Below are 27,415 nucleotides of genomic sequence, written 5' to 3' on the forward strand. Positions count from 1 at the left end.
GGGCAGAAAGCGGTTCCAGAGCCATCACAGACTTGGAGGGGACAGTCTGTGACCAAGGCTGCTGCACACCCCTCCCTGGCACCCGACTCCCTGCTCAAGTATGAAACTCATACTCTCGGCTGTGCTGTCCTTCGGGATAGTGGGTAAGTGCTTGCTGAAAGCAGTTTTAGGTGAAGAAGAGTCAAAATCTCCCGGGACGCCAGACTGCCCCTCGAGGCACGGCTGGTTTGGAGCTGCAGCGTGTGTCAGACCCAGGCATCTGTTCAGGAAAAGCCAGGACATCAAGTGATGCTGGCTTTCATGGCTGTGGGTCTCTCTTCACCAGGATGGTGTTTGGAGCACTGATGACAGCAGCTTTTTCCCTGAGCCAGCGCATGGAAGCTGGAGTGAGGACTGCTGCTCCCTGTAGCAAGCTGCTGAGCACAGAACCAGAAAGGAGAAGGAATTCTGGGCACCCACTGCTGGGGAGGGGATTGCTCAGGACTGGCTCTGAGGGGGAGAAATCACCGTCCAGCCAACTGCTGGGCTGGAAGAGGAGGGGGAGAAACTAGAGCAAGACCACCTTGCCAAGCCTGCGTGTGCGTTGGGTTAAACCTGAAGGCAATGCATATAAAATAGATCTTAAATAAAGAAAGAGTCCTCATGGTTAGACTCGATGACCTTAAGGGTCTTTTGCATCCAGAACAATGCTATGACTGTGATTCTGTGCTTGTGGCTCTTCTGCTCTGCTCCATCCTGCTGCTGCAGCTGCAGTTTGCTTGGGCTCCTCTGCATTTTCTGCCTGAACTGTGCTGGCCCTGCTTGCAGTCACTATTTCTCTCCCCTCTCTCTGCTCACGGTTTTGGCAGGCAATGGGCAGGAACTTGCTGCCATCTACACCTGACCTGGGGGTCACAGCCTAGTGAAGAGGAGATCCTTTCTCAGAGTAGCCACTGGGCTACTCTGGGTGTCTTCTGATTTCTCCACAAATGGTGGTGGTGTCTACTGGCCTCTGGAGGGAAGTGCTCCCTGTGCTGCTCAAGCACCTCTGCAGAGTACTAGCATGAAATGAGGTTTTATTAATGGTGAAGAGTCCCTCCTCCTACCCTGCATGGAAGGAGCCCAAAAGCTCTGCAGCAGAGGCTCCTGTTGCCTTCTTAATGTTCACCAGCACAACTGGACTGACTCCCTCAGAATGTCCTTGCCCAGCCTCTGCCAAGGGTAGGATGGTTGGCAGCACCTGATTAAGGTGATCATGGCTTTGGGCAGTGAAGACTTGAAAGATGTAAATGGCAGCAGTAGGAATTAAGGCTAAGGATTCTGCATGTGGCCAAATTCAGCATCTCCACTGAAAGACGGAGAGATGTCAGCTGGCAGGCTTATGGCATAAAAATCAAGTGAAAAATAATATCTCAGAGGTGAAAGAGAAAATGGAAACAGCAGAGATTAATCTGGAGATGTCTGAATGAAATGTGTCATCAAGGGTTAGGAGGGAATGAGCCATGGATGCCCACAGAATGATGAGCACACCCCAAGTAGTTGCACAACTCTCTTGGTTGTAAAGTCATAGAATCACAGAAACATTTTGGTTGAAGAAGATCAATTCCTTCAAGATTATCAAATCCAATCAGTATCTGATTCTACCAAGGCTGGTCCTAACCCATGTCCCCCAGCACCACATCTCTGCCTCTTTGAAACACATCTCTGTTACTGGGCATAGTGGAGAATGTGAGATACAGAGGACAGTTAAATATATGAGATCTAGCTGCCAAGGAGGTCATGTGTGGCAACATATTGAATATAGCCTTGCCAGGTCAGAGCTGCTCTCCCTCTGCCTCAGTGGACCACCTTTCCTCTCTGTTTTTGCAGTCTTGAGTTTGATTTCCACTGGAATGTGTGGATTTGTTCCCCTGCACCTGTGGATGCTGCCCTGAGCTCGGGTTGCTTGAATCACAATGCTAGGCAGGACATCCATTGTCTAGGGTCAGGAGTGATCCTCCCAGATAGTCTTGAAGGTGCATGTCAGGCAAAAAACGAGATGAGCTTTCTGTATGAGTTAGGGGATGTGCAAGGATGATCCTGCACCTGGCTGTCACCTGAGGCCAGGACTGCAGGGAACTGGAGGTTGTACATGCAGGGAGATGTTTTTTGTCTTCACTTAGTGCCTTTCTGGAGGCACCATGGAGACTTTGTGGAGTCTCCTTCTCTGGAGACTTTCAAAATCCACCTGGACATGGTGTGCAGCCTGCTCCAGGTGAACCTGCATTAGCAGTGGGGGGGGTTGGTCTAGATGAGCTCCAGACGTCTGTTTCAACACCAAGCATTCTGTGCTGCTGTGATTCTTCCCTTTCTGAGACTTTCTTAGAAGATATTAGCTCTCTCTCAAAAATAACTTTGTGGTTATTTCTACAGCTCTGTGTTTTGCTGCTCCGCCCAAGCCAGTCATCAGATGGTGCACAATATCCTCAGCAGAAGAGAGCAAATGCAATAGTCTAAGGGACCTCACGCAACAAGAGAGTGTTGCATTGAGCTGCCTGAGGAAAGCAACGTACCTCGACTGCATAAAAGCCATTTCGGTGAGTGGGCAGTGCATATCTGCTGGGCACTGATGAGGTTACTGCAGCCTGGAGAGGGTTGGGGTTTCCTTTGAGTCACTGGTTGCTACCTGGGATCCCCCTGTAGAGAAGGACTCGCCAACAAGAACCCAGTTTTCCCTTGTGTGTCCTTGCTCTCTGTTTATTGACCCTAATCCTTCTGTTATTTAGAATAACGAAGCAGATGCCATTAGCCTGGATGGTGGCCACATTTTTGAGGCAGGCCTTGCCCCCTACAAGTTGAAGCCCATTGTTGCTGAGGTCTACGAACAATCTGGAGGTACATTTGCATGCAGTATCTTTAAGCCAAGTAATGGTAACAAACTCACAGTGTGAAGACCATCCTTTCCGTGCAGAGCCTCTGCAGTATTTCTTTGGGGTGTCTGAGGTATTGTCCCTGGCTTCCAGATTCCAGTTACACCAGAGTGTGAATCATCACCCATGGTCATAAGGTCACTGTAATGAAAAGAGGCAGAACCAGTGCCCCATTTCTCATGTTAGATGTGATGATAGTCACCGATCCTGTGATGATGCAGTGGCCATGGAAGGAGAACACCACAAGCAGAAATCATGCCCTAAGTACGGCATAAAAAAATCGTGCTGGGGTCAAAGAACTTCTGCTTTCAGTGGCCTTGAGCTGTGCTGGTAAAACAGCCAGGTAGATAGCACAGACAATCTGCCTATCTTTCTGCAGAGTCATCAAGAGAAAAAAAATGATTGAAGAGGCAGCAACATCGCCATCAGTGTTTGTGGAGGAGCATTCAGTTGAGATTACTGAGGCTAGAGGTGCAGGCAATGCACAGAAAAGAGCAGCATAAAAAGTGCTCTGCAGCAATTTCTTCTGATAAGGGTTTTATCTCCATTGCTTCATCCATGCTTACTCTCTGCACCATACTTTGTGTCTCCCATCTATGTCCTGGGAGCCAAACCGACGCTGTATCCCCATTTTTGTCTGTCTTCCCTCCTGCAATCCCACCACATTCCAAAGCTCCCAGTCTCTTTTGACTGCTGCCCTGCAGCTCAGCCTGTTGGTCTACAATATTCAGGATCAAAGCAACGTGGCTGATAGCTGATGATAGCTAAGAAAACAGAACTGTGAAATGGAAGGCTGTGGTCTGTACCACCCCTAAAGCTCAGAAATGTTCTTCATGTGAAGGACCAGGTAAAATTTTACAGACTAAATGTGGAATTTCAGTCTTGCAAGGCTTCTGTGGGCAACAGGACTTGAGAGAAGACTTGCCAAAGATTTGCCAAAAAGCCTCATGAAAACATCCTTATAAACCTCGGGGCACATCTAATGTCAGTTCACTGGCAAAGCAGTTAGCATGTGATGGTATTTTCAGGTCACTTACTGCTCCAATTTGTGATGAGCAGTGCTGGTTGGCATTGCTGCTCACCCTTAAGTAAACCACAAGGCCATAAGTATTGAAGCAAAGTTGCTAATTGTTCAGAAGTGCAGCATTTAATTCCCTGAAATGGGGGTTTTGGCAGGGTTTGGAATGTCCACAAGTCCTGCTTTTTCATTGCTCTCCTGCTTTTTTCCTTGCACTGCAGGCTCCACAACCAGCTACTATGCTGTGGCCATTGTGAAGAAAGGAACAGACATCACGATAGACAACTTGAAGGGCAAGACCTCCTGCCACACCGGCCTGGGCAGGTCTGCTGGCTGGAACATCCCCATTGGGACACTCCTTCACCGGGGAGACATCAAGTGGGAGGGCAAAGAATCAGGCTCCATCGAACAAGGTGAGGTGGGGAATGGGCTGATGTGCAGCCAGGGGTGGTGGTGCAGTAAAAACGGTGTTGTCTGACCTTCTCCGGGGGCTCAGAGGTGGCTCACAGAGCGTTTGCTGACAGTCTTTTTGCATTTCCTCCCTTCCTGGCAGAAGTGAATTTTAGACTAACTATTTCTTCTTCCTCATCTGTAGCGGTGGCCAACTTTTTCTCTGCCAGCTGTGTGCCTGGTGCCACCAGTGAACAAAAACTGTGCCGCCAGTGCAAGGGAGATGCCAAAACCAAGTGCTCCCGCTCAGCGCCCTATTCTGGGTACTCTGGAGCTTTCCAGTAAGTCATTTTTCCTTTGGGGAAGTCACAGAACCACAGAATATATCTGGTTGGAAGAGACCTCCAAGCTCATCCAGTCCAGCCTTTGAACCAGCACTAAACCATGTCCCTAAGTGACAGGTCCACACGCTGGAGTCTTGGAGAAGGCTGCTCAGAGAGGTTGTGGAGTGTATTTTCTGGTGCTTTAAAAACCCACCTGGACATTGTGAACCTTGGCAAGCTGCTCTGAGGGAACCTGCTTTAGCAGGGGGGTTGGACTAGATGATCTGCAGAGGTCCCTTCCAACCCCTGTCATTCTTTGATTCTATGAGATAGCGTCCTCAATGTCTGCTTTTCTTTCAAACATCTCTTCTGCTCCTCCCACCTGCAGATGTCTGAAGGATGGTAAAGGAGATGTGGCTTTTGTGAAACACACAACTGTTCAAGGTAGGCCTGTGAGATCATTTGTTTCTCTCCTTTCTAGTCCCACCTCTCACTGCTGCTCCATCTTGCAATTAGTCTACACTGTGCAGGCTTCCATTCCACTCCAGGCTAGCCCTAAACATCTTCTCCTTTCATCTCTGGAAACATGTTTTGCACAGCGTGGGCTGTTATTGAGAGATGATTAGGGTTAGGTTCACTGTTTCTTCTCTGAGAGGTTTGGAAGGGACCTTTGAACATCATTCAGTCCACCCCTACTACTAGAGCAGAATCACCCAGAGTCAATCACACAGGTGCATTTCCAGGGGGGTCTGGAATGCCTCTCTGGGCAGCCATATTTCAGAGCCAGCTGCAATGTTGCTGCAGCAAATGCAGGGTGAACAATTCTGTGGTTGATTCTCCTCACTCATCTGTCAGGGAAGGACAGGGTATTCAACCCATAGCAAGACTTCACTGACTGCACTTCTCAGAAGATGGCTTAGCATGCCCAGAACCTTCAGTGAGATCAGTAGAAGGCCACAGAGATGGTCATGAGGCAGGAACACTTGTCCTGCAAAGGGATGCTCAGCAGGGTGGGTTTGATCAGTCTAGAGAAATGATAGCTTTGGGGGCATCTCAGAGCAGCCTGCTTGTACTTCCAAGGAAGCTAGCAAGAGGGCAGAGCCAAGATCTTTAAGAAGGTGGATAGTGGAAAGATGAGAAACACTAATCACAAACTGAAACAAGAGATATTTGGACCAGACACAAGGGGATATTTTCCTCTTGAGGACAGTCAAACAGTGGGACAGGTTGCCACCTGTGTACTTTTCGTCCTCAGAGGTTTTCAAAATCCACCTGAAGCAACCTGGTCTGCCCTTGCTTTCAGCAGGTGCTTGGATCAGAGGTCTTCAGAGGTTCCTTCCCACTTGAGTTCTCTTGTAACCAGGTGATCTGGAACCTGGGCTGTGTTTTCAGCCTTGGCATTGGCTACCTACTGGCCTTCAAAAGCCATGTGTGGCTCTGTTTGGTTTTGTATCCATTTGCCTGTCTGGATGTCCAGGCACAACTGCCACAGAAATCCTCTTATTGATGGGTTAATTGTGAGAGAGCAGAGATAACCTCTGCCTGTGTATTCTCCTTTCTGCATTGCCTTCCCACAACCACCATGACCCTATGACCACCGTAAAGAAGGTGTGTGCCACCTGGTTTCTGCAAGGAATTCTCCCCTGAGCTTCAGCAGATACAAATTCATTACAAAGATGCCCCAGACTTGGGGGATTTTTTTTGGTCTGTTTTCCTTGTGGTGCAACTCGTGGTTCCTCCCTTCCTCCAGAGAACGCCCCAGGGGAGAAGGATGGCTACGAGCTTCTGTGTCTGGATGGCAGCCGTCAGCCTGTGGATAACTACAAATCCTGCCACTGGGCCAGGGTGCCTGCCCACGCTGTTGTGGCTCGAGATGATAGCAAGATTGATGATATCTGGAGCTTCCTCTCAAAAGCACAGGTACTGTCAAGCTCTCCTTTCCTTCCCTTCTTCTGTCTTTGCTAGCTCTCTCAGCTTTCCAGGAGCTTTGCTATGTATCATTTGCTGATTATTTTTCCCCTCATGGCAGGAAAAGTTTGGTGTGGGCACAACTGGCAGCTTCCACCTCTTTGGGCCACCTGGCAAGAAGGACCCAAGCCAGAAAGACTTGCTTTTCAAAGACTCTGCTATACAGCTGAAGCGTATCCCATCACTGATGGATTCCCAGCTCTACCTGGGCTATGAGTACTACAATGCCATCCAGAGCCTTCAGGAAGGTAGGCAGGACATGAAACACTGCAGTGCAAGCTGTGTGCGAGAGATGGAGTCAGCAAACCTGTCTGGGCAAAAGGAACAGGACTTTTTCTCTTCAAAATAGTTCCTCTGGAAGATATTACCATGAAAGTGACACAATATTCACAGCCTTCACTTACGTCAGCAGCAGGAATTTGCTGAGTCCAAAATCAGAATATCATCATCACCACCACAAGAAGGGTGGAAGAATTCCACCTGTTGGACACCAGATGGACACTCCACCTGTTGTCCCTTCACCACAATTACAACAACAAAAAATTGCCCACAGTTATTCAGCTGGTGGTAGAGATCCAGCGTGGCCAGCACTGCTGCTTAGAAAAGCAGTTTCTGGCATGCAAGAGGACAGAACAACTTGGGACGCCAGGTCCAGTGTTGGCCACTTGAGGGAAACAGTGTTCTCTATTTCCAGTTAGTCTCATCAAGCCTTTACTGATGTCCTGTCTGGCTTTTCTGAGACTCAAGCATCCCACAAATGACCTCCAAAACCTACTTAAAATGTATAATTGCTCAGAGATTGCCATGGTGGGCTCAGACACGGTGGCATTTGTGGAAGGGCGTGGCTGGACTTAATGCAGCATCAGTACAGATTACTCAAAAGTCCCCTCACAGAAGCATAACCAGGTTGTATTCATAGAATCATAGAATCAATAAGGTTGGAAAAGACCTCAAAGATCATCAGGTCCTATCTTTCCATTTTGGTCTTAATCTCATGGTTATCTAGGCTGTGAGGTCTGGAGAAACACAGAATGTATTACAGGCTGCAATACCAAGCGCCCTTAAGGCATGGTGGCCTACCTGTTGTGATGTTCTAGCTAAGACAAACCTGTATGAGTGGCTTGAGTTATGCAGGAATTCTCCTGTCTCACCCCTAAGTTGATTTTTGAGCATCCTCCACCTTAAGAATCATTGCTCCTCCTGACAGCCCAGGGCTTATTAGACCAGAACATCTTGCCCTGGGCAGCAGCAGGTTTATGTATACACATGGCTTCACATCCGAGTCCCACATGCCCAGGAAGCAGCTTGTTTGTAGCCTGTCGTAGCCTTGCTGTTCAGCAGGGCTCTAGGCTTATCCTCCCTCTGGTGTTTTTGCAGATGATCTGAGCTCCAGCCTCAGAGAAAACAAGACACGGTGGTGTGCGGTAGGCAAGAATGAGAAGATCAAATGTGACCTCTGGAGCGTGATGAGCAACGGGGATGTGGAGTGCACTGTAGCAGACAACACCAATGACTGCATTATTAAGATAATGGTATGGCTTTTTGTCCTCTCCTCTGAACCTTTGAGGAGGGCAGCTTTGCTTCTTTCAGCCATCAGTGTGGCTTGCTCTAGGTGATTCTGCTCTAGTAGCGGGGTTGGACTGGGCTGGCCAGCAGAAGGAGGGAAGTCATTCTGCCCCTGTGCTCAGCACTGGTTAGGCCATAGTTTGAGTACTGTGTCCAGTTCTGGGCCCCTCAGTTTAGGAAAGATGTTGAGTTGTTCAAATGTGTCCAGAGAAGGGCAACAAAGCTGGGGAGGGGGTTGGAGCACAAGCCCTATGAGGAGAGGCTGAGGGAGCTAGGATTGTTTAGCCTAGAGGAGGCTCAAGGGAGACCTTATTGCTGTCTACAACTACGTGAAGGGAGGTTGTATACAGGTGGGGGCTGGTCTCTTCTCCCAGGCAACAGAACAAGAGGACACAGTCTCAAGCTGCTCCAGGGGAGGTTTAGGCTGGATCTTGAGAAGTTGTTCTTCACGGAGAGTGATTGGCCATTGGAATGGGCTGCCCAGGGAGGTGGTGGAGTCACCATCACTGAAGGTGTTTGAAAAGAGACTGGATGAGGCACTTAGTGCCATGGTTTAATTAATTAGATGGTGTTGGGTGGTAGGTTGGATTTGATGATCTCAAAGGTCTTTTCCAACCTGGTTAATTCTGTATTCTGTATCTAGAGAAGTCCCTCCCAACTCCCACCATTCTGTGACTCTGTAACAGATGGGGGGACTGGGGTTAGATATGATCCTGGAGGTCTCTTCCAACCTTAGTTATACTGTGATACTGTGAATACTGGGAGCCTGGTGAGAAATCCCACTGGGCAGAACCCAACCTCCCCTGGTCTTGACTAGTTTTTCACTGATTAACATTTTTCAAACAATTTCATTGGGCAGTGGTTTTTGGTTGTGGGTTGGTTTTTTTTTGAGGTTTCCTAAAGAAAAGGCAATTTTCCAGTGTAAAGCAGCTTTTTATTTGGAAAAGGAAAGCAAAATATAATTGTTGTAAAATGCAGAGAGAAACAGTTTCCTGCTTAGAAGAGGAGCAGTTTCCCAGCTTAGACAGGGATGCTGATGGCAGAGCAGAAGGTTAGATGAGAATTGTGAAGACAGCACAAAATGTGACCTGGAGAGGGTGGGTGAGCTGTGGAAATCTGTTTGGCATGGATTCAGGCCAGGAGAGACCTGAACCTGTGCCTGCCTAGGGAGGAGAGCTGCTGCTGGACATGGTTACAAGTGCACAGGAATGATAATCTCAGAAACTCTCCCTGCGTCACTCATACTTCATCTGTCCAGATGCATAGGGATGGCTTCTCATGTGCCTTTGGCCCCAAGCCCTTCTGCTTTTCATCAAGTGCTTGTGTTACAGTCTGAATGCTGAAAAGCATTGGCCTGCAAAGCACTGGACAGACAGGGCCATTTCATCACTGCACTGTGTTCCTTGCAGAAAGGCGAAGCAGATGCTATCAGCTTAGACGGAGGTTTTGTCTACACTGCTGGGGTGTGTGGCTTGGTGCCAGTGATGGGAGAAAACTACGAAGGTAAGCACAGCCCAGACTGCCCCTCTGGGTCCAGGTAGTGGGAAACGAGCTGGTGCAAAAACATTGATTTTATTCTGAAACCTAGACAGCAGCTTCAGTGCTGCACCCTGCACCATGGTAGTCTGAGACAGCTCTGCTGACTGCTGCACACCTCATCTTGCCTTGGGAGAGTGGGTGTCAGTACTCAGGAGCACAATGACCTCCAGCTCCTCTCTTCTTTGAGATCTCTCTTAAGTTCATTGATGGTTGGACTTCAACCCACCACATTATCTTAGTGATCTTTTCCCACCAAAACAATTCCATGATTCTTCTGTTTAATTGTGAAGTCCCTGTCCTTCAGCACCAGCCTGGGTTAAAAACAGTTCCCTAAGCTTAGAGGAGCTGATGGAGGTTGTGCTTTGTCCTGTTGATGCACAAGGCACTACCTGAAATAGTTACTTCTAGAATGAAGTTTCTCCAGAAATTAGTAAAACCAATGCTTTTTAATTTATGTTTTTATTTGCCATCTCTTTTACCTAATATTTTCTCTTTTTTCCCCCCTCCCTCAGATTACAATCAATGCAGCAAAGCAGATGGAGAACCAGGTAATTACTGCCAGCAGACAGCAGCCCTGAGGAGCCTAAGGAGAAAAGAAAACACAATCAGGAGTGGAGAATAAATGGGCAGACTGCACACAAAGATCCACTGTGTCCAATGTAGATACTGAAATATTGTGAGACAGATGTAGGAGTCAGATGGAAAGTTGCAAGCAGATATCAAGGCACAGCATAGGGCAGTGGCAGAGGTTTATGCACAGCTGCTGCTCCCTGGAGCACAGTCACACCGTAACTGTGCCAAGGGAAAGAGGGTCTGGGTTGTAGCACAAGGAAATCTGTTCTTTGCAGAAATGGGAAAGGAGGGAAGGGTTTTGTCCTTTGCTAAAGAGGAGATAAGAAATCATCACGTATGACTGGCTGTAGCCTTCCTGCATGCCCAAGTGTTAAGAGTTTGGAGGGGTGGGGAGATGTCAGGGATAATCATTTTCCAGAAGCACAAGGGGAGTAGATGCATAACATCTGCAGACTCTCCCATTGTCACTGCCTGCCAAATCATTTACAAGGGCAAAGCATTTCTCCTACATTGTTCATAGGTGCCCTCTCCCAGGTGGAGCCAGTGCTGTCCTAAGGGAGTACAGTGGGATCTTCAGATTAATTCTCCTTTCATTTTCTCTTCTGAAAGCTTCCTACTTCGCTGTGGCCGTTGTGAAGAAATCTAACAGTGGTATCACCTGGAAGAACCTGCAGGGCAAGAAGTCATGCCACACTGCTGTGGGGAGAACTGCTGGCTGGAACATTCCTATGGGCTTGATTCACAACATGACAGGGAGCTGCAATTTCGGTGAGTTGGGTTCTGCATCCCTTTCTTCCAGCTGGGAACCTGCTTGCACAAATGGTTTCCCATCCTCATCTGATGATCAAAGTTTCTTGTGCCTCAAAGATTCCCACCTGGAGCTGGAAATGGAGAAGATTCTATTGCTTCAGATTTCACTAAGCAAAGTTTTAGGCTGTTGGTAACTGAACTTTAAAGTAAGATACTACATGTCACTTGCTTTGGGGGGCTATGCCTCCTTTCCCTGTCCTGTGCAGCAGTCCCAAAAAGGAACCTTGTGGTTAGAGATTTCCTTTTCATAATTATAGGCATAATTTAGCTTTTACAAGGAGAGTCTGAGAGACCTGGGGCTGTTTAGCCTGGAGAAGAGCAGACTGAGAGGGGATCTTCATCTTCTCAGTGTTGATCAATAGCTAAAGGGTGGAGGTCAAGAGGATGGGGCTGGGCTCTTTTCAGTGACACTCACAGGACAAGGTGCAATGGGTACAAACTAGAACTCAGGAGGTTTAACTTGAGCTTAAGGAGAAAACTTTTCTGTGAGCATGATGGAGCCCTGGAGCAGGCTGCCCAGACAGGTTGTGGAGTCTGAAAGTGGCCTCCAGAACTCATCTAGTCCAAGACTCCTGCTAATGTTCTGAAAGTCTTCAAAGAAATCCCTGGGCAGCCTGGTCCTGGGCTCTGGCACCCTCACAGTAAACATGTTTCTCCTTAAGTGAGACCTCCTGGGTTCTAGTTTGTGCCCATTTCCCCTTGTCCAGGTGCCAGATACAGTTGTGATGACTGATGAAAACTGTGGAGGTTTGGCCTGTGCCTGGGTGAGCTGGGAACAGTTTGCAGTGAAAACTTTCTTCCTTTTCCACATTTCCTGTTGCAGCTGAGCCTTAGACCTGCTTCACTGTCACTAACAAGTTTCACAGGGAAAACTGGATGCATGTGATCTGCTGTGCCCTGAAGCCTGTTCTTTCTCCTGGCCAGTTTCCAGCTCCCAGTGACACTTAACACAAATCCAGGGTGACAATGCATTATTAAAAGCAAACCTAACTTTTCAATGCAGGAAAAGGGATTCTTTTAATTCATTTTTTTTTTTCCCTATTCCTGCCTTCAGATGAATACTTCAGTAAGGGCTGTGCTCCTGGCTCTCCCCCTAACTCCCGCCTCTGTGAACTCTGCAGAGGCTCCGAGGGAGTCCCTCCCGAGAAGTGTGTGGCCAACAGCCACGAGAAATACTACGGCTACACTGGAGCTTTCCGGTAGGTAGTGGAAACAGCCAGGCTGCTTTCAAGCTCTAATCACAGAGTTTATGGGTAGCTCACACAAGGAGTACAGCCTCATGCTGATGCTGACTTGCTGACCTCTTTTCCTCCATTACACTGCAGAAGGTCTGTATGTCTGTAGCGTTGTATATATCATGGGACCACAGGATGTGAAGGGCTAGAAGGGACCTCTGAAGATCATCAAATCCAATGCCCTCGCCAGAGCAGAATCTTGAACAAGTCACACAGGAATGCATCCAGATGGGTCCTGAAAGTCTCTAGAGAAGCAGACTTCATAACCTCTCTGGGCAACCTGCTCCAGTGCTCTGTGACCCTTGCAATGAAGAAGTTCCTCCTCATGTTGAGGTGGAACCTCCTGTGCTGGAGTTTATATCCATTACAGGGTGCAAGTGAGAAGAGCCTGTCCCCTCCCTCTTGACACCCAGCTTTACATTTTTTCCTTTATGCAGCTTCCTGCAAAATTATGTGAAAAGCTCCCATTCTGTAAAACTTGTGCCCTGATCTCTAGGTCTGGGTCCAGGGTGGTTCTCTTTCCACTCTACTCTGCTCTGGTGAGACCACACCTGGAATACTGTGTCCAGTTTTGGGCTCCCCAATTCAAGAGAGAGAGGAATCTGCTGGAGAGAGTCCAATGGAGGCTACAAGGATGACTGGGGGTCTTGAACATCTCTCCTATGAAGAAAGACTGAGTGATCTGGGGCTGTTTAGTCTTGAGGAGAGAAGGCTGAAAAGGGATCTTATGAATGTCTATAAGTATCTGAGGGGTGTGTGTCAAGATGAAGGTGCCAAGCTCTTCTCAGTGGTGCCCAGTAACAGGACAAGGAACAATGGCTACAAGCTGGAACACAGGAGCTTACACCACAACATGAGATGTTTCTTCATGCTGAGGGTGACAGAGCTCTGGAGTAGGCTGCCCATAGAGGTTGTGGAATCTCCTCTGGAGACTTTCAAAACCTTCCTGGATGCGTTCATGTGTGACTTGCCCGAGGTGATCCTGCTTGGACAAGGGGGTTGGACTTGATGGTCTCTTCCAACCTGGTTTATTCTATTCTATTCTACAGGTCTGTTTCAACCCCTAACATTCTGTGATTCTGTGGTGCCTCCAGGTAAACCTGGAGAGGCACAAGTGTTTTGGCCAGACCTCCTACAATGACAGCAGTGCTGCAATTTTAACACAGATAAGGAGTATTAAAAGATGGGGACCTGCAAAGAATGCTGCCACTGGATACTCCCTGTTACAAAGGCTGCTGGCTTAGTTAAAACGAGCTATCCTCTCAAAACTGCAGAAACCAGAGGCCAGGCCTGGAGCATCTCCTCTGTGCCCTCTCAGTATCAGCTCAAGTCTAAGTAATTCATAATGGGCATGAATTGAAAAAGATAATGAATCTTACCTCATTTACATCTGACAGCAAAGAGACCCTGCTTCAGAGTGTGCAGTCCTTTTGGTGTAAGTTAGTGTTCTTACAAGATGTGCAGGCAGACGTTGCAGAAAGCAAAGCAGACGCTGAGCCTAGGCAAGCTGCTTCTTTCCGACAGCAAAATAAATGCCCTACTTATCATGTGAGGAGAATGCACTCCCTCCCCACCCTCTCACCCCCAAATGTATCAAAAGACTGTGTTTCAGATATCCAGGGCTCCCAGGAGATGAACTTTAGAAAATAAGACAGGTCAGAATCAAAGCTGTGGGAATGGGCCAGGATTCAAGCACCCACATCAGCTGCCTTTCTTTGTACCCCTCAGGTGTCTGGTGGAGCAGGGTGATGTGGCCTTTATTAAGCATTCAATCGTTGAGGAAAACACTGATGGTAGGTGGTTAACCTGCTGCATGGCTCTTGGCAGGGCTGCCTTCCCCTGTCTGCATTATTTTTGTTCCTGTTGCTGAAGGTAACAGCAGCTTTACCTGCTCAACCTGTCAGTCTCACCCCTCCTGCAGAAGCAGACTTCCAAGTGCCTTCTGCCCAGGGTGGCTCTTCCCAGGCATTTCTGCAGGGACACTTTCCCCCTGTCCTGCAAACTGTAATTTAATTTCAGCTGCACAATTATTCAGGCAGTCCATTAGCCACAGAATTCTGCCTTGACACCTTTGTTCAGCACTCTAGCTCCCCCCTTGCCTGAAAATGTTCAGGGCTTATTTCTGAAGGCAGCAGCTGAAGTTCTCCCAGTATCTGGGAAACGAGGCATGAGAGATGATGTAACTAAATCTCCCTGTCTGCTCCAAGTGTCTGACTCATCCCATTGACTTTTCCTGAGGCTTACTTACAGCCCCCTTTGTACCTGCCAAGTCTCCGGGTGTCACTGCACGCGCAGGCAGGGACAAACACCTTGCTTGGGTGTTGTGAGGCTGGTGTTCTGCGAAATGAGGTCTCTGAATCTCCAAACCAATTCTTCTTAAAGGCAAAAATAAAGAAGACTGGGCCAAAAGTCTGACAATGGGAGATTTTGAGTTGCTCTGCACTGATGGGCAACGGAAAAATGTCATGGCTTACCGGGACTGCCACCTGGCCAAAGTTCCTACCCACGCTGTGATCACGCGTCCTGAGAAAGCAAGACAAGTCCGGGAGCTGCTGGAGAGACAAGAGGTTAGTAGGACTGGAGGTGGAAGAGATCTTCTAGGGTTGCTTTTTTTGCATCATTAGAGCAACGATGCTCTGAGTTTCTTCTGCTCAATGCAACCTGGAAGATTCCAACCTGCCGATATGGGGTTATAGCATTGTCCCCCAGCCTCCTGCTTCCTCCATCCCATCCAAACTGCTTTCTCCTCTGCTGCTCCAGTGTATTTTTAGCACCATTTATGTGTATATATATATTCATGATACACATATATAGTATAGATATACAAGTATTTGCTAAAGATATGTGTATTTATATGTACATTTAGCAAATACACCTGGAGGTGACAGCCTGATTGTAGTGGCCGCTCTTGTCACGCTACATTGCTTGGGCTGTCCCCCTGGGAGCTGTTTCAGAATCTCTGACAAAGCTGGGTCAGGCACAGCCCTGTAGGACAGGAGCCACCCTGCACACACACCTCTTGCAGCTGCTGCTGTAAAGGTAGTCAGGTTCAACCAGCTCTGTTGGGTTTTACACTGGAAACATTGATATTGCTCCACTGTTGGGGTCTGCTGGAGGGCGGTAGCAAGTCAGCTGCTTTTAACTCATGACCCAGGCATAGGACCTGCTAGCAGCATCCAAGGATGGTCTCTGCATGCAGTGACTCTGAAATGGAAAGAAAATGGCTTTGGCAGTTGTGCCACAACTGAAATAGCCTTCATTTGTTCTTCAGTCTGGAGAAAGCTCCAAGGAGACCTTTTTGTGGCCTTCCAGTATCTGAAGGGGGCTACAAGCAAGCTGGTGAGGGACCTCTTTAGGGTGTCAGGTAGTGATAGGACTACGGGGAGTAGAAAAAAAATAGAAATGGGTAGATTCAGACTGGATGTTAGGAGGAAATTCTTCACTTTGAGGGTGGTGAGACACTGGAACAGGTTGCCCAGGGAGGTGGCAAAAAACCCCATTCCTGGAGGTTTTTAAGGCCAGGCTGGATGTGGCTCTGAGCAACCTGATCTAGTGTGAGGGGTCCCTGCCCATGGCAGGGGGTTGGAACTAGATAACCCTTGAGGTCCCTTCCAACACTAACAATTCTATGATTCTATGATTTAACCAGCTGGACAGAAGATACAATCCTAAATTTCTGGAGCTTGGCTGGGGGTTTCCCAGAGTAATGGTGAAGGACTAAGAGCTAGGCTTGTAAGAGCTGGATCTTGCCATACACTTCCCTCTCTCTGCCTTTATTTTAGAAACTCTTTGGAACAAAAGGAGCAGCAAAAGACAAGTTCAAGATGTTTGAGTCTCAAACCAAGGACCTTCTCTTTAAAGACTTGACCAAGTGTCTGGTCAAACTCCGTGAAGGAATAACGTACAAGGAATTCCTTGGAGATCAATACTATGCTTCAGTTGCTAGCCTCAACACCTGCAATCCATCAGGTAACTGTAAGAGCCCAGGACAAGTCCACAGATTGCTGTTCTCCATCTCCCAGGCACATTTTGCTGTGGCAAGATGGCATTTCCCCACAATTACATTGTTGGTGTGGCTGGATGTGTGCTGGTGGGAGTGGAGTGTTTGAAGGCAGGATTTTAACTTCTCCCTGCCCTTTTCCTTTTCAGATCTCCTTCAGGTGTGCACCTTCCTCGAGGACAAGTAGCGAGATGGGAAGGACCCTTGTTGGAAGGGAAGGAAACCTCAAGCCATGACTCCTCTTGTGCCCTCAGCACCAAACACCAACCCACAGAGGGCCCTCTGCCTTCACTGCATTTCCTGCCCTTCCTCATCACTCTGAAAGTGGCTGTTTGAGACTTTACTGTTCTCTACTGCTCTTACAGCAAGAAATAAAATCTCAAATCGAAATGGGTGTCTTGAGATTCTTCAGAATGTTCCTTACACCCATTCCTTCCTCAGTACCTCTCCCTGTAGGACAGTGCCAGAAACCACTGTGGCCATTGCCACTTCAGGCTACCGCTGCCCCTCAGAGAAATTTGTTTCAACGTTTGCCAAAGTAAAATGAATTAAATGTGCCCTAGAGCCTAATTAGGAGATGTTTTGTATTCTCTGTGCTTTAGCTTCACCCAGGTTATCCAATTAATTACCCAGAAGATGACAGCTGCCCAGCATGTGCTGTGTTTGTCAAGGAAGTGGAAGGGTGGAGAAGAATAAAAACCAAAACAAGATGATATGGCTGGAAGTAGTTTCTGCTAGGCAGTACTTTTAGAACATGTGTAAGTATATTGATGTGGAGAGTACAGGGTTAGACTTCCTTTCTGCAAAAAAAACCCCTAGGACTTACTTAGAAACATGTCTTTTGGTAGTTTTGTCCAATGTGCTGCTGACCTGAAAACAAACCTGTAAGTGGGCAGCCTGGCTCTGATCCAGGATGAATATAAAAAGGCAAGACACAAACATCTGCTGAGGCTCTCTGCTTCACAGGAGCAGAGTCTAGGCTAATCCAGCAGGTCTCAGTCCTGCTGTCAGGGCAGGCATGAAGGAGCTGCTGAGGGCAGAATGATGGTAAGATATTCCAGCTTTGAGGGAAACCGCTGTGAAAAGCCTGGCTCTGTCTTCCAGATGCCTGGTACAAAGGTAATCGTTTCTTCTCCAAGCTCAACAACTCCTGGTCCCACAGCCTCACTCCATAGGGTGAGTCTCCAGCCCCTTGCCCATCTTGGTGCCTCCCTTCCATTAGGCTATCATTCATGGACATCTTGCTTGAATCAGAGCATCTAAAACCAGACACAGTACCTAGCTATAGTCAGAAAGCTCAAGATGTTTTGTCAAACTAAGGACCTAGTGCTAAGCTGAGGGGGGAAATAACTTCCTGCATAGTTTCATAGTTTCATTTAGGGTTGGAAGGGACCACAAGGATCATCTAGTTCCAACCCCCCTGCCACGGGCAGGGACACCCCACACTAGATCAGGCTGGCCAGAGCCTCATCCAGCCTGCTCTTAAACACCTCCAGGGACGGGGCCTCGACCACCTCCCTGGACAACACATTCCAGGGTTTCACCACTCTCATGGTGAAGAACCTCCTCCTCACATCTAGCCTGAATCTCCCCACCTCCAGCTTCATTCCATTCCCCCTAGTCCTATCACTACCTGAGATCTTGAGAAGTCCTTCCCCAGCCTTTCTGTAGGCCCCCTTCAGATACTGGAAGGCCACAATTAGGTCACCTCGGAGCCTTCTCTTCTGCAGACTGAACAGCCCCAACTCCTTCAGTCTGTCCTCATAGGAGAGGTGCTCCAGCCCTCTGATCATCCTCGTGGCCCTTCTCTGGACACGTTCCAGCACCTCCACATCCCTCTTGTAATAGGGGCTCCAGGACTGGACACAGTACTCCAGGTGGGGTCTCACCAGGGCTGAGTAGAGGGGGAGGATCACCTCCCTTGCCCTGCTGGCCACACTTCTCCTGATGCAGCCCAGGATCTGATTGGCTTTGTGGGCTGCAAGTGCACACTGAGAGCTCATGTTGAGCTTTTTGTCCACCAGCACCCCCAAGTCTCTCTCCTCAGGGCTACTTTCCAGTCAGTCACTGCCCAGCCTGTATTTGTGCCTGGGATTGGCTCGACCCAGATGCAGGACCCTGCACTTGCTCTTATTGAACTTCATGAGGTTGGCTTGTGCCCACCTCTCCAGCCTGTCAAGGTCCCTCTGGATGGCCTCCCTTCCCTCCAGCGTGTCTGCTGCACCACACAGCTTGGTGTCATCAGCAAACTTGCTGAGGGTGCACTCAATGCCACTGTCCATATGCATCTCCATAGATTTCACAGAACCACAGAATAGTAGGGAAAGAGACCTCTGGAGATCATCTAGTCCAAAAGCAGGATCACCCAAAGCAGGTTGCCCAAGATCATAATGCCGAGGCAGGTTCTGAAAGTCATAGAATCATAGAATCAATGAGGTTGGAAAAGACCTCAAAGATCATCAAGTCCAACCTGTCACCCAACACCTCATGACTACTAAACCATGGCACCAAGTGCCATGTCCAATCCCTTTTTGAACACCTCCAGGGATGGTGACTCCACCACCTCCCTGGGCAGCACATTCCAATGGCTAACTTCTCTCTGTGAAGAACTTTCTCCTCACCTCGAGCCTAAACTTTCCCTGGCACAGTTTGAGACAGTGTCCTCTTGTTCTGGTGGTGGTTGCCTGGGAGAAGAGACCAACCCCATCCTGGCTACAACCTCCCTGCAGGTAGCTGTAGAGAGCAATAAGGCCTCCAGAGCAGACTCCACAACCGCTCTGGGCAGCCTGCTCCAAGGTTCTGGCACCCCCACATGAAAGAAGTTTCTCCGTATGTTTAAGTGAAACCTCTTCTGTTCCAGGTTGTGCTCAGTGCCCCTCATCTCGTCACTGGGCACAACTGAGCCTGGCCCCATCCTCCTGCCTGCAACAGCCCTTTAGCTCTTGCTGAGCATCGAGAAGATTCCCTCTCAGGCTGCCCTTCACCAGGCTCAACAGCCCCAGGTCTCAGCCATCCCTCCTCACCGAGATGCTCTAGTCCCCTCAGCATCTTCACAGCCTCTGCTGGACTCCCTCCAGTAGTTCCCTGTCTCCCTGGAACCGGGGAGCCCAGCCCTGGCCACAGCAGCCTCTCACCGCCCCCCAGCTCCTTGCTGTGCCGTGCCTTGCACCCTCCACACGGGAAAGGCACCGAGCTCCCTCACCGCCAGCGCCGGGCCGAGCCGCCGAGCGCCCAGCTCGGCCCCAGTCCGCCTCCCACTTCCCGCAAGCCACCAGCCCCTTGCCGCGCGGAACTACGACTCCCGTGAGCGGCGGCGGCCGCGCCCCCGGCAGCCCTTGCCGGCTGCGCTCCTTTCCCGGCAGGGCGCGGGGCCGGAAGCCGAGTGCGGAGTGCGGCGAGGTGTGGCGTGGCGTGGCGGCCATGGCGGCCGGGCTGGAGCCGCACCTGGAGGCTCTGCTGCGGGCCTCTGACCCCACCGTGCTCTCCGTCCTTCTGGCGCTGATCGCCGTCGTCATCACGCTCTGTGAGTCGCGGCCCGCGGGCAGTCCCTGTCGCGCCTCGGGGTCCCGCCGGGGAGCCCGGCCGCGCTGGCAGGGGGGCGCCGGTGCCGGCAGCGCCGGGCTGAGGTGCTCCCTTCTCTCTCCCGCAGTGATCTGGAGGTTCGTGCAGAGCAGGAGGAGCAGTCGGAAGGCCGTGTTGCTGCTGGGGCTCTGCGACGCGGGGAAGACGTTGATTTTCGCGCGGGTGAGTGGGGAGCCGGGCCGGGGGTGGGGGCTCGTAGCGGCCACGGGAGGAGCCCCGGGCGGGGAAGCTGCGGGCGCCCGCTCAGCCCCGGGCGGCCTCTCCTGCTGGTGCTGTGAAGCATTTGCAGGCGCATTCATTTTTTCTTGTTTTAGTAACGTGGAGAAGCACTATATTAACAGGTTTGTTTTGCTTTATTCCTCTCCAATGAGCGCTTTCTGAATGCCTTGGGGGAAAACCTTCCTGCAGTCGGACAGTGTGAGCCGGTGAAGCAGGAGGCTAGTGCTCTTCCAGCTGCCTTGTTCTGAAAATGCCTTTTTTTTCCTGCAGCTGTTGACAGGCAAATACCGTGATACCCAGACTTCCATCACCGACAGCTCTGCAGTGTACAGAGCCAGCAATGACAAGGTGAGCAGGCAGGTTTTCCACTGTAACTTGTGCATGGCTGCTACAGCTAGTACCAGCTGGCTTTGGTTGTCTGCTCCCTGTGCTAAACCTGCCTTGGTGATTTTTGTGCTGTGCAGTCTTCCCAGCTTGTCCCGAGCTAGGACTGAGCATAGGGTAGAGTTTTCTAGGCAACACACACTAAGAATTCTGGGTGGCATTAGGGACTGCTCCATTCCAGGGGTTCTTTCTTCTTTGCTTGTCGAATTGTGAAACCTTTTTTGACTGAAAACCACATCTGTGTATTGAGTTTTGAAAGGCAGGCAGCATGTGGTAATTTTTCTATAGAAGAGCAAAAGCAGCTGCTTTTACAAGTGTAACTGATCACAAGTGGCCTTCCCCAGGGCTCAGTTTTGGAGCCAGTTCTCTTTAATGTCTTTATCAATGATCTGGAGGAGGGATCAAGGCACACTCAGCAAGACTGAGGTGGCACTAAGCTAGGAGGGGATGCTTGAGAACAGTGACGTGGCCCTACTTGACCACGTCTTGAGCAGGAGTGAGAGAGGCATTTGTTCTCTGTAACGTCACTGCTCCCTCTGGCTGGCAGCCTGTGGAAAGGGAAACTTTCAATTGAAGTCTCTTGTAAGGCCACTTTTATGTTATTCCTGGGGAAGTTTTGTGTATTGCAGTTGGGTAGAATGTGTGTGTGAATGGATAACTTGCTTCAGAGGTTAGTATTCTGTATGAAGGACTTGCAGGAGAGGAATTCCTGGTTTTGCTGTGCAGAGGTGGCTGTACTTGCTGTGTAAGTCTGCTGCCCTACCAAGAGGAAGGTGATTGATGAAGCTTTGTCACTTGCACTGTGTGTAGGGAATGGTACTGTGGATGAGAAAAGAGTTAACATTCTCTTTTCTCTGCAGTCGTGCGTTCTCTTCTCAGCTCTGTTGGGTGGTTTATTGGTGGCATTGCCTTTCATACTGAGTCCTGGCCATTAATGTTGTTCCTCAGCATTTACTTTGCCTGTCAGAATTGTTTGGGCTGATGGAGAGACCGCACCTTGAGGAGAGTTAGGATGCATCTTCCCAGCACGGAGATTGCCTTGCCTAGTGCTGCTTCAGCAGCAGGCTGTCTGGAAACCAGTATCAGTCTGTTTTCACCCAGTCCCTGATCACAGGTACCCACAGACTAGGTGTTGCTAATACCATCTCACTTCTGTTCCCAGAGTGCTAATGTGACCTTAATCGACCTTCCAGGCCATGAGAGTTTGCGGCTTCAGTTCTTGGAGAGGTTCAAGGCTGCAGCCAGGTAACTTGGAGGAGATTGGCAGGGGAGGAGGGGGCAGGTGATGTGTTGCAAAGGGATGAACCAAAGGATAGTGCTGGGGATGCTGTGAGCTGGACTGAATTGACTGGTGGCACCCTGAGAGTCAGCTCTGCCATCAGATAGCAGGGGTTAGTTAGTGTTCTGCTTTCCTGCTTACCTGTGGTTTTAGTGCATCAGGAGGTAAAGTAGCTGTAGCAGGGAGTGGTACAGGGATATAGTGTATTCTCAGGGCAGAGAGGGGAAGATGGCTTGCTTGGGCTGAGCTTGGGCTATATTTCAGCCAACTCATAGTATCTTGGTCTTGTGTTGGGTGAGATGAGTTGTGGAAGTAGGTGTTAGACTAGGGGGAGGTGGTTGCAGAGCTTCAGGCCCAGCACATGTTCTTTCCTCTCTCCTTCAGAGCCATCGTGTTTGTGGTGGACAGTGTGGCCTTCCAGCGGGAGGTGAAGGATGTGGCAGAGTTCCTGTACCAGGTCCTGGTTGATAGCACCGTGCTCAAAAATGCACCAGCCCTGCTGATTGCTTGCAATAAACAAGGTATTGTGGGCTGGACATGGGGGTTGGCCCTTGAGTGATAGGGGTGTGAATGGCCTCGATGCTGAATTTGTTAGGAGTTGGAGTTTCAACAAAACAAAGGCTTGAGCTGAGTTTTAAACTTGGACTACTCAGCAGGAACATTTATATCAGCCATTGGAAGAATTCTTAGATCAGGTGTGTCTGATAGCTTTGAAGAGAAGCACTGTGTGGAAGGCCCATGGCTTTTTAGATGGCCTTAAGTAAGGCTTTCTGCTTGTCAAAAGCAGGATCAACTTCAACATCATGAACTGTTTGTACACACTTGGTAGCTTTATTGTCAAAATCAGATGGCCATTTGGCTGACAAAAGGAAATGTTTTCTCTTGGCTGGACTAGCAGGAACAGCTAGACTGCATTTTCAAATCCCTATAACTTTGACAGTGAAAGTGTGAATCCCTGTGAAACAAACCAAATCTTCTGAGCAGCACCAGATTGGGATTTTTAACTTCTTTTGTGTACTTCTTCAAGGGCTGCCTGAGGCCTTCATGGCTCCACATGTCATGGCTTGAAAACGGCTGTGTTGAGCTCAAATGCCAGGAGAGATGAGAGTGCTGGGCCTTGTGAGCACGACATGAAACCCCATCTTCAGTTTGAAGCAACTTACTGGCCAGCAAGATAAAATTAATTCCCTATGTTAGATCAGGCTCTTGGGTGGCTTCCATTCACACCTGCAAACCCAAAGCTCCAGCATCTCTTCTCCTAGCACAGACACAGCCATCATTGTCCTGGTGCCTCGAGACTGCACAGTAGGGACAGGCCTTTCTGTACCTGCATGGGGGAGGAACCAGCTTGTGAATTCTGACATTAAACCAGAAAGCTAATTTCCTTTCCTTTTCTCTCTCTAGATGTCACAATGGCAAAATCAGCAAAACTAATTCAGCAGCAGCTGGAGAAAGAGCTGTAAGTATGCAACTCTTCTCCTCAGTGCTCAAGGAGTTCCCTTGAGCCACATCTAAGTAGAAAAAGAGCAGTCTGTTTTGTCTCTGTAGGTGTAACTGGGATGAGAGAAGATTGCTCCTTGCTAAAGCATGCACAAAAGCAGTAGGCACTAGGCACAGTGTGTTGCCTCCTAGAATCTGTGGGTTGGAGAAACAGCATGCCAGTCCTTTCCTGAAAGCTGCCATCCCTAAGCTCAGTGATATTCCCTTGGTCCAGAGTGCTGCCCTGTCTGGGATACAGATGTCTTCCAAATATCTTCCTCACACTCTGTGAGTGGTGAGAAGGTATCAGTAGCTCTACTCAGTTGTACTGGCATAAGGTTTTTGGGAGGGCTCTTCTGATGCCAAAGGACTTCTTGTGCAAAGCTGGACAGCTGGGTAGGGAGCATTTGGTTTTTCTGGTCTGCTAACAAGCATTGCAGGAGCCTGTTTGGGACCCTGTATTGGCTCCGTTCCATTGCCCCCAGGGAGGAAATTAACCTGGGAAGACATGTTGCTGAAAGGCAGGAGCAGGGCTGTCATTGCAGCCTGGTCCTTGAGCAAGAGTTGCTCTCAGGAGCAGTGGGGAGACTCCAACCCCTCTAAATCCTCAAAGGTGTTTGGTACACTCAAGGGGCAGTGGGTTGTGTCCCTGCTCTTACAGGTGGCCCTTCTCAGTCAGCCTGTTAAAGTGGTGCTGATCCTGAGCACTGTGGGCTGTGGAGTGTCATTCCTGGTGGCTGGTGCCTGCCGTGGGGCTGTTGGGGAAGCTCAGGTGAGAACATCATCGCTTGGCTCTTGCTGTATATTACAGACCCAAACCTGTTTAAGCACCTTCTTAAGTGGCCTCTTGTCTGTCTTGCTCTTTAGTGCCTCCCCTCAGTTGTGCCAAAGTGCCTGCCTCTGCCAGTGCCTTGCAGGACAGCAGTGGGGCCCTCTATCCTTGGTGTGGCTGGTGTCTGGTTGAGAGATCTGAGGCTGAAACACGCCGGCAGCTGTGGCGTAGGTAACCTTCACTTCGTTCGCAGTTCTTGACCCTTTCCCTTCTCTGTCTGCAGCAATACCTTACGAGTGACGCGCTCTGCAGCCCCCACCAGCCTGGATGGCTCAGCCACTGGGGCCCCTGCCCAGCTGGGGAAGAAGGGCAAGGATTTTGACTTCTCCCAGCTACCCATGAAGGTGGACTTTGTGGAGTGCAGTGCTCGGGGCAGCAAGGGAGAAGAGGGAGATGCCGACTTCGAGGGCCTTGAGAAATGGCTGGCCAAGATTGCTTGAACAGAGATGGGCAGGGCTGGAAGGAGAGACCTGGGGAGGCTGAGGGACAGGACTGAAAGGAAGAAGGTGGTTGGAAGCACTCAGATCTCACCTTGCTGTAGAAAGTAGAAACTTAAAATGGAAATCAGCATTGTGGTATTTTTCTCTGCTGCTCATGGGCTTGGGAGCAACATGGCACAATTACTGGTGTGATTTCCTCAGACTGTTCACAAAGCAACATTTAATTCTCCCCCCCTCCCCTCTTTTATCTTCCTCTGGGATGCTCACACTCTGAGCTTAATCTGTTTCCATAATCTTTGGCTTTTCACTTGGTACTTGCCAAGCAAATTAGGAAGGAGTGCATTGCCAGGTGAGTTTTAGATTGGAGCCTGTGCGTTGTCTCATTCTGGCTTAACATTGCAGTGCTGTTGTGTCTTGAAGCTACTGATCACCTCCTGAGTTGGACTTCCTTCCCCAGCTGCTCACTGCTTGGGAGCACTGTGCACATCACCTCTGCTGCCTTGGCAAAGTGCACAGACTCTTGGTTGGGAAGTCGTTGAGGAAAGTATAAAAAGCTTTGTTCCTCTGTGCCTCCTGCTTTCCTGTTCTTCCAAATTTGTGCATTCTCCTGTCTGTGGGCCTGGGGTGGCTGCCTGCCCTGCCTTGGTCACCGTGTGCTGCCCGTGTCCAGCTGCGGTGCCCCGTGTCCAGCTGCGGTGCCCCGGTCCAGCTGCGGTGCCCCGGTCCAGCTGCGGTGCCCGTGTCCTTGGGTGATTCCCACTGTTCTTGGGAGGGTTTTTTGTTTTGTTTTACTCTGCTTCTCCTTCCCATACTTCAGGCTCTTCTCTCATAGACTCATATGCACTCTCCAAGTGGCAGAGTTTTGGTAGGGCCTTAGCTTGAAACTGTGAGGTGGGCACATGTTTGGGTTGATAGCAACATTACCTGTGAAGTGTAGCGTGGCAGACGTTGGCTGTGCAGTCCCTGTCTCCTGCTCCAGTCACTGCACTAAGAGGGTTTGGGTTTTTTGTAATGAGCCAGCAGTTGTGGCAGAATGAGAAGGATGGTCAAGGAGCTGCTGGTGCATTAGTGTGATTTCTCCTCCTGAGGAAGATGCTCAGTGAAGAGGGGAAAGCAGTATGAGGTTTTGCCCAGTTTGTTCTCGTTGGTTTGTGGTGTTTGAAGCCGAAGTTGTGACTGCCTTTGTGATGTCAACTATTAGATTTGCAGTGAAGATGAAGAGGATGCCTGTCATTGGAGCTAGCTCAGTAGGCTTCTTTGAGTATTGGAGGGCAGTGATTCAGCCTATTTCTGAACTGTCCAAGGCTCTCCTCCTCCCCATGCTCTGGCCAGGAGCATTGGTTATCCAAAGCAAGATCTTCCAGCAGTGTTCATGTTTGCCATGTGGGAGGCAAGACCCTGGTGCTGTGCTGTCCATTCAGCTTCTCCTTTCTCAGCAGCCTTAAAACACAGTTGTCCTGTCAAGCAGCTTCACAGAGCTCTTTGCTGTGATAGGGTGTGCAGTACCTATGTCAGGGTGATTGCTCTCCACGCTGCATATTGCAAAGTCCTGTAAGCATTAATATTTTTCATTGCTTTTTGTTGCTTCCCCTTTTGTTTCAGGGTAGGAAGGAGTGGCCAGCTCCTGGTGACCTTTTGTGCTCTCCTCTCTGGTTTGATGCTTCCTTCATCACTCAGCTGATCTGTTGTGTTCTTTTCCTTTCTGTGTGGGGTATCCTCTGTCCCCCTGTAGCATTGCCAAGTGTTAGTACTGCTGGGAAGAGAAAGAATAGTCCTTAGCAAAGGCCTGTGCTTATTGTAATGAAGCTGGGCCTTGCATTTCTAGTCTTGTAAACCCAGTGACTCTTCTACAGCCCGTGCAGGAGGTGGAGAGGGTAATATTTATGAAGTATGTTACATATATTCCTGCAGCCAGCGTATTGTTTGCCATGTTTTGAGCTTCTTTAGCTGAAGATCTTTCCTAGGCTGCCTGCTTTGAATCTGTAATGCTGAAGTGAGAATACTGTTGTGTCTTTGGGTAGTTACTCTACTTGCAAAGATTGGTCTCCTTGAAGAGCAGAGGCCAAGCGCCAGCCTCCTGCAGTAAGAGGGAAGGGTAGCACAAAGCTGTGGTTGGTTTGAAGTTATTAAAAGTATTCCTTAATTTTGTATTTGTTTGCTTACATGCTTCTTCTCAACTCTGTCTGCATTGGCCTCTTTATCAGTGGTGCCATCTCTGCTTCTGCTTAACACACTTGACACTTGAGGTCAGCCTGGTGGCCAGATCTCATGCTTCCTCCACACACAGGGCGTTGGGGGCTGTGGATTTTTTATGGATGCCTATTTACTCCATGGTCTGAATGAGAAGGACTTAATCACAGAATGTTAGGGGTTGGAAGGGACCTTGAAAGATCATCAAGTCCAACCCCTCTGCCAGAGCAGGACCACCCAGAGTAGGTCACACAGGAATGCATCCAGGTGAGGTTTGGAAGTCTCCAGAGAAGGAGACTCCACGACCTCCCTGTGCAGCCTGCTTCAGGGCTCCAATAATCACATAGGAAAAAAAACCAAAACAAACCACCACCCAAACAACTTCACAGAGAAGGTTCTTGGCTCAGTTGCACTGGAAAACTCCAGGCAGCTGCAGTGCTGCTGTGCATGGCTGGCATGGTTTAAGTCACAGAGCGCTTACCCTGCTCTGTGGGGGAGTTGGCTACAGCATCCAGCAGCTTTACAGCTGGATGGAGTTGCCTCAGCCTTCTCTGCCAGGTCGTGACTGAGCTGGGGCTGTCCCCAGGCCAGAGTGTGCCATGGGCTGTTGGAGAGCTGCATGTGTTTTTTGGGCCATGCCTCATGACTGGCCTCTCAAATATTTGGGGCGTTTTTCCCCCTGGTGGCTGAGGGAAAAGGG

General features: G+C 49.5%; 1 protein-coding gene across 1 annotated transcript; it reads left to right on the forward strand.

Moving 5' to 3' along the window:
* On the forward strand, positions 1-26,675 carry LOC137454092 (ovotransferrin-like). The gene is made up of 26 exons (XM_068163970.1): positions 1-143; positions 2,392-2,555; positions 2,745-2,853; positions 4,128-4,319; positions 4,502-4,637; positions 5,008-5,063; positions 6,370-6,539; positions 6,649-6,835; positions 7,965-8,119; positions 9,563-9,656; positions 10,205-10,240; positions 10,875-11,033; positions 12,130-12,274; positions 14,039-14,103; positions 14,693-14,877; positions 16,093-16,279; positions 16,460-16,493; positions 16,767-16,848; positions 17,415-17,421; positions 19,519-19,833; positions 19,960-20,054; positions 20,382-20,459; positions 21,658-21,740; positions 22,159-22,295; positions 23,179-23,233; positions 24,309-26,675. Exons 1-26 carry the CDS (start codon positions 101-103, stop codon positions 24,523-24,525), a joined length of 3,186 nt encoding a protein of 1,061 aa, XP_068020071.1. The 5' UTR covers positions 1-100; the 3' UTR covers positions 24,526-26,675.
* Positions 26,676-27,415: the final 740 nt, after the last annotated feature.

The sequence above is a fragment of the Melanerpes formicivorus genome, unplaced genomic scaffold, assembly GCF_026170545.1.
Source record: "Melanerpes formicivorus ecotype bairdi unplaced genomic scaffold, bMelFor1.0.p_v2 SCAF_76, whole genome shotgun sequence".
Classification (NCBI taxonomy): Eukaryota; Metazoa; Chordata; class Aves; order Piciformes; family Picidae; genus Melanerpes; species Melanerpes formicivorus.

Coding starts and splice junctions, on each gene's coding strand:
- LOC137454092 (XM_068163970.1), top strand. CDS start 101: ATGAAACTCATACTCTCGGCTGTGCTGTCCTTCGGGATAGTGG. Junction 144..2,391: donor GCTGTCCTTCGGGATAGTGG/GTAAGTGCTTGC, acceptor TTATTTCTACAG/CTCTGTGTTTTGCTGCTCCG. Junction 8,120..9,562: donor ACTGCATTATTAAGATAATG/GTATGGCTTTTT, acceptor TGTTCCTTGCAG/AAAGGCGAAGCAGATGCTAT.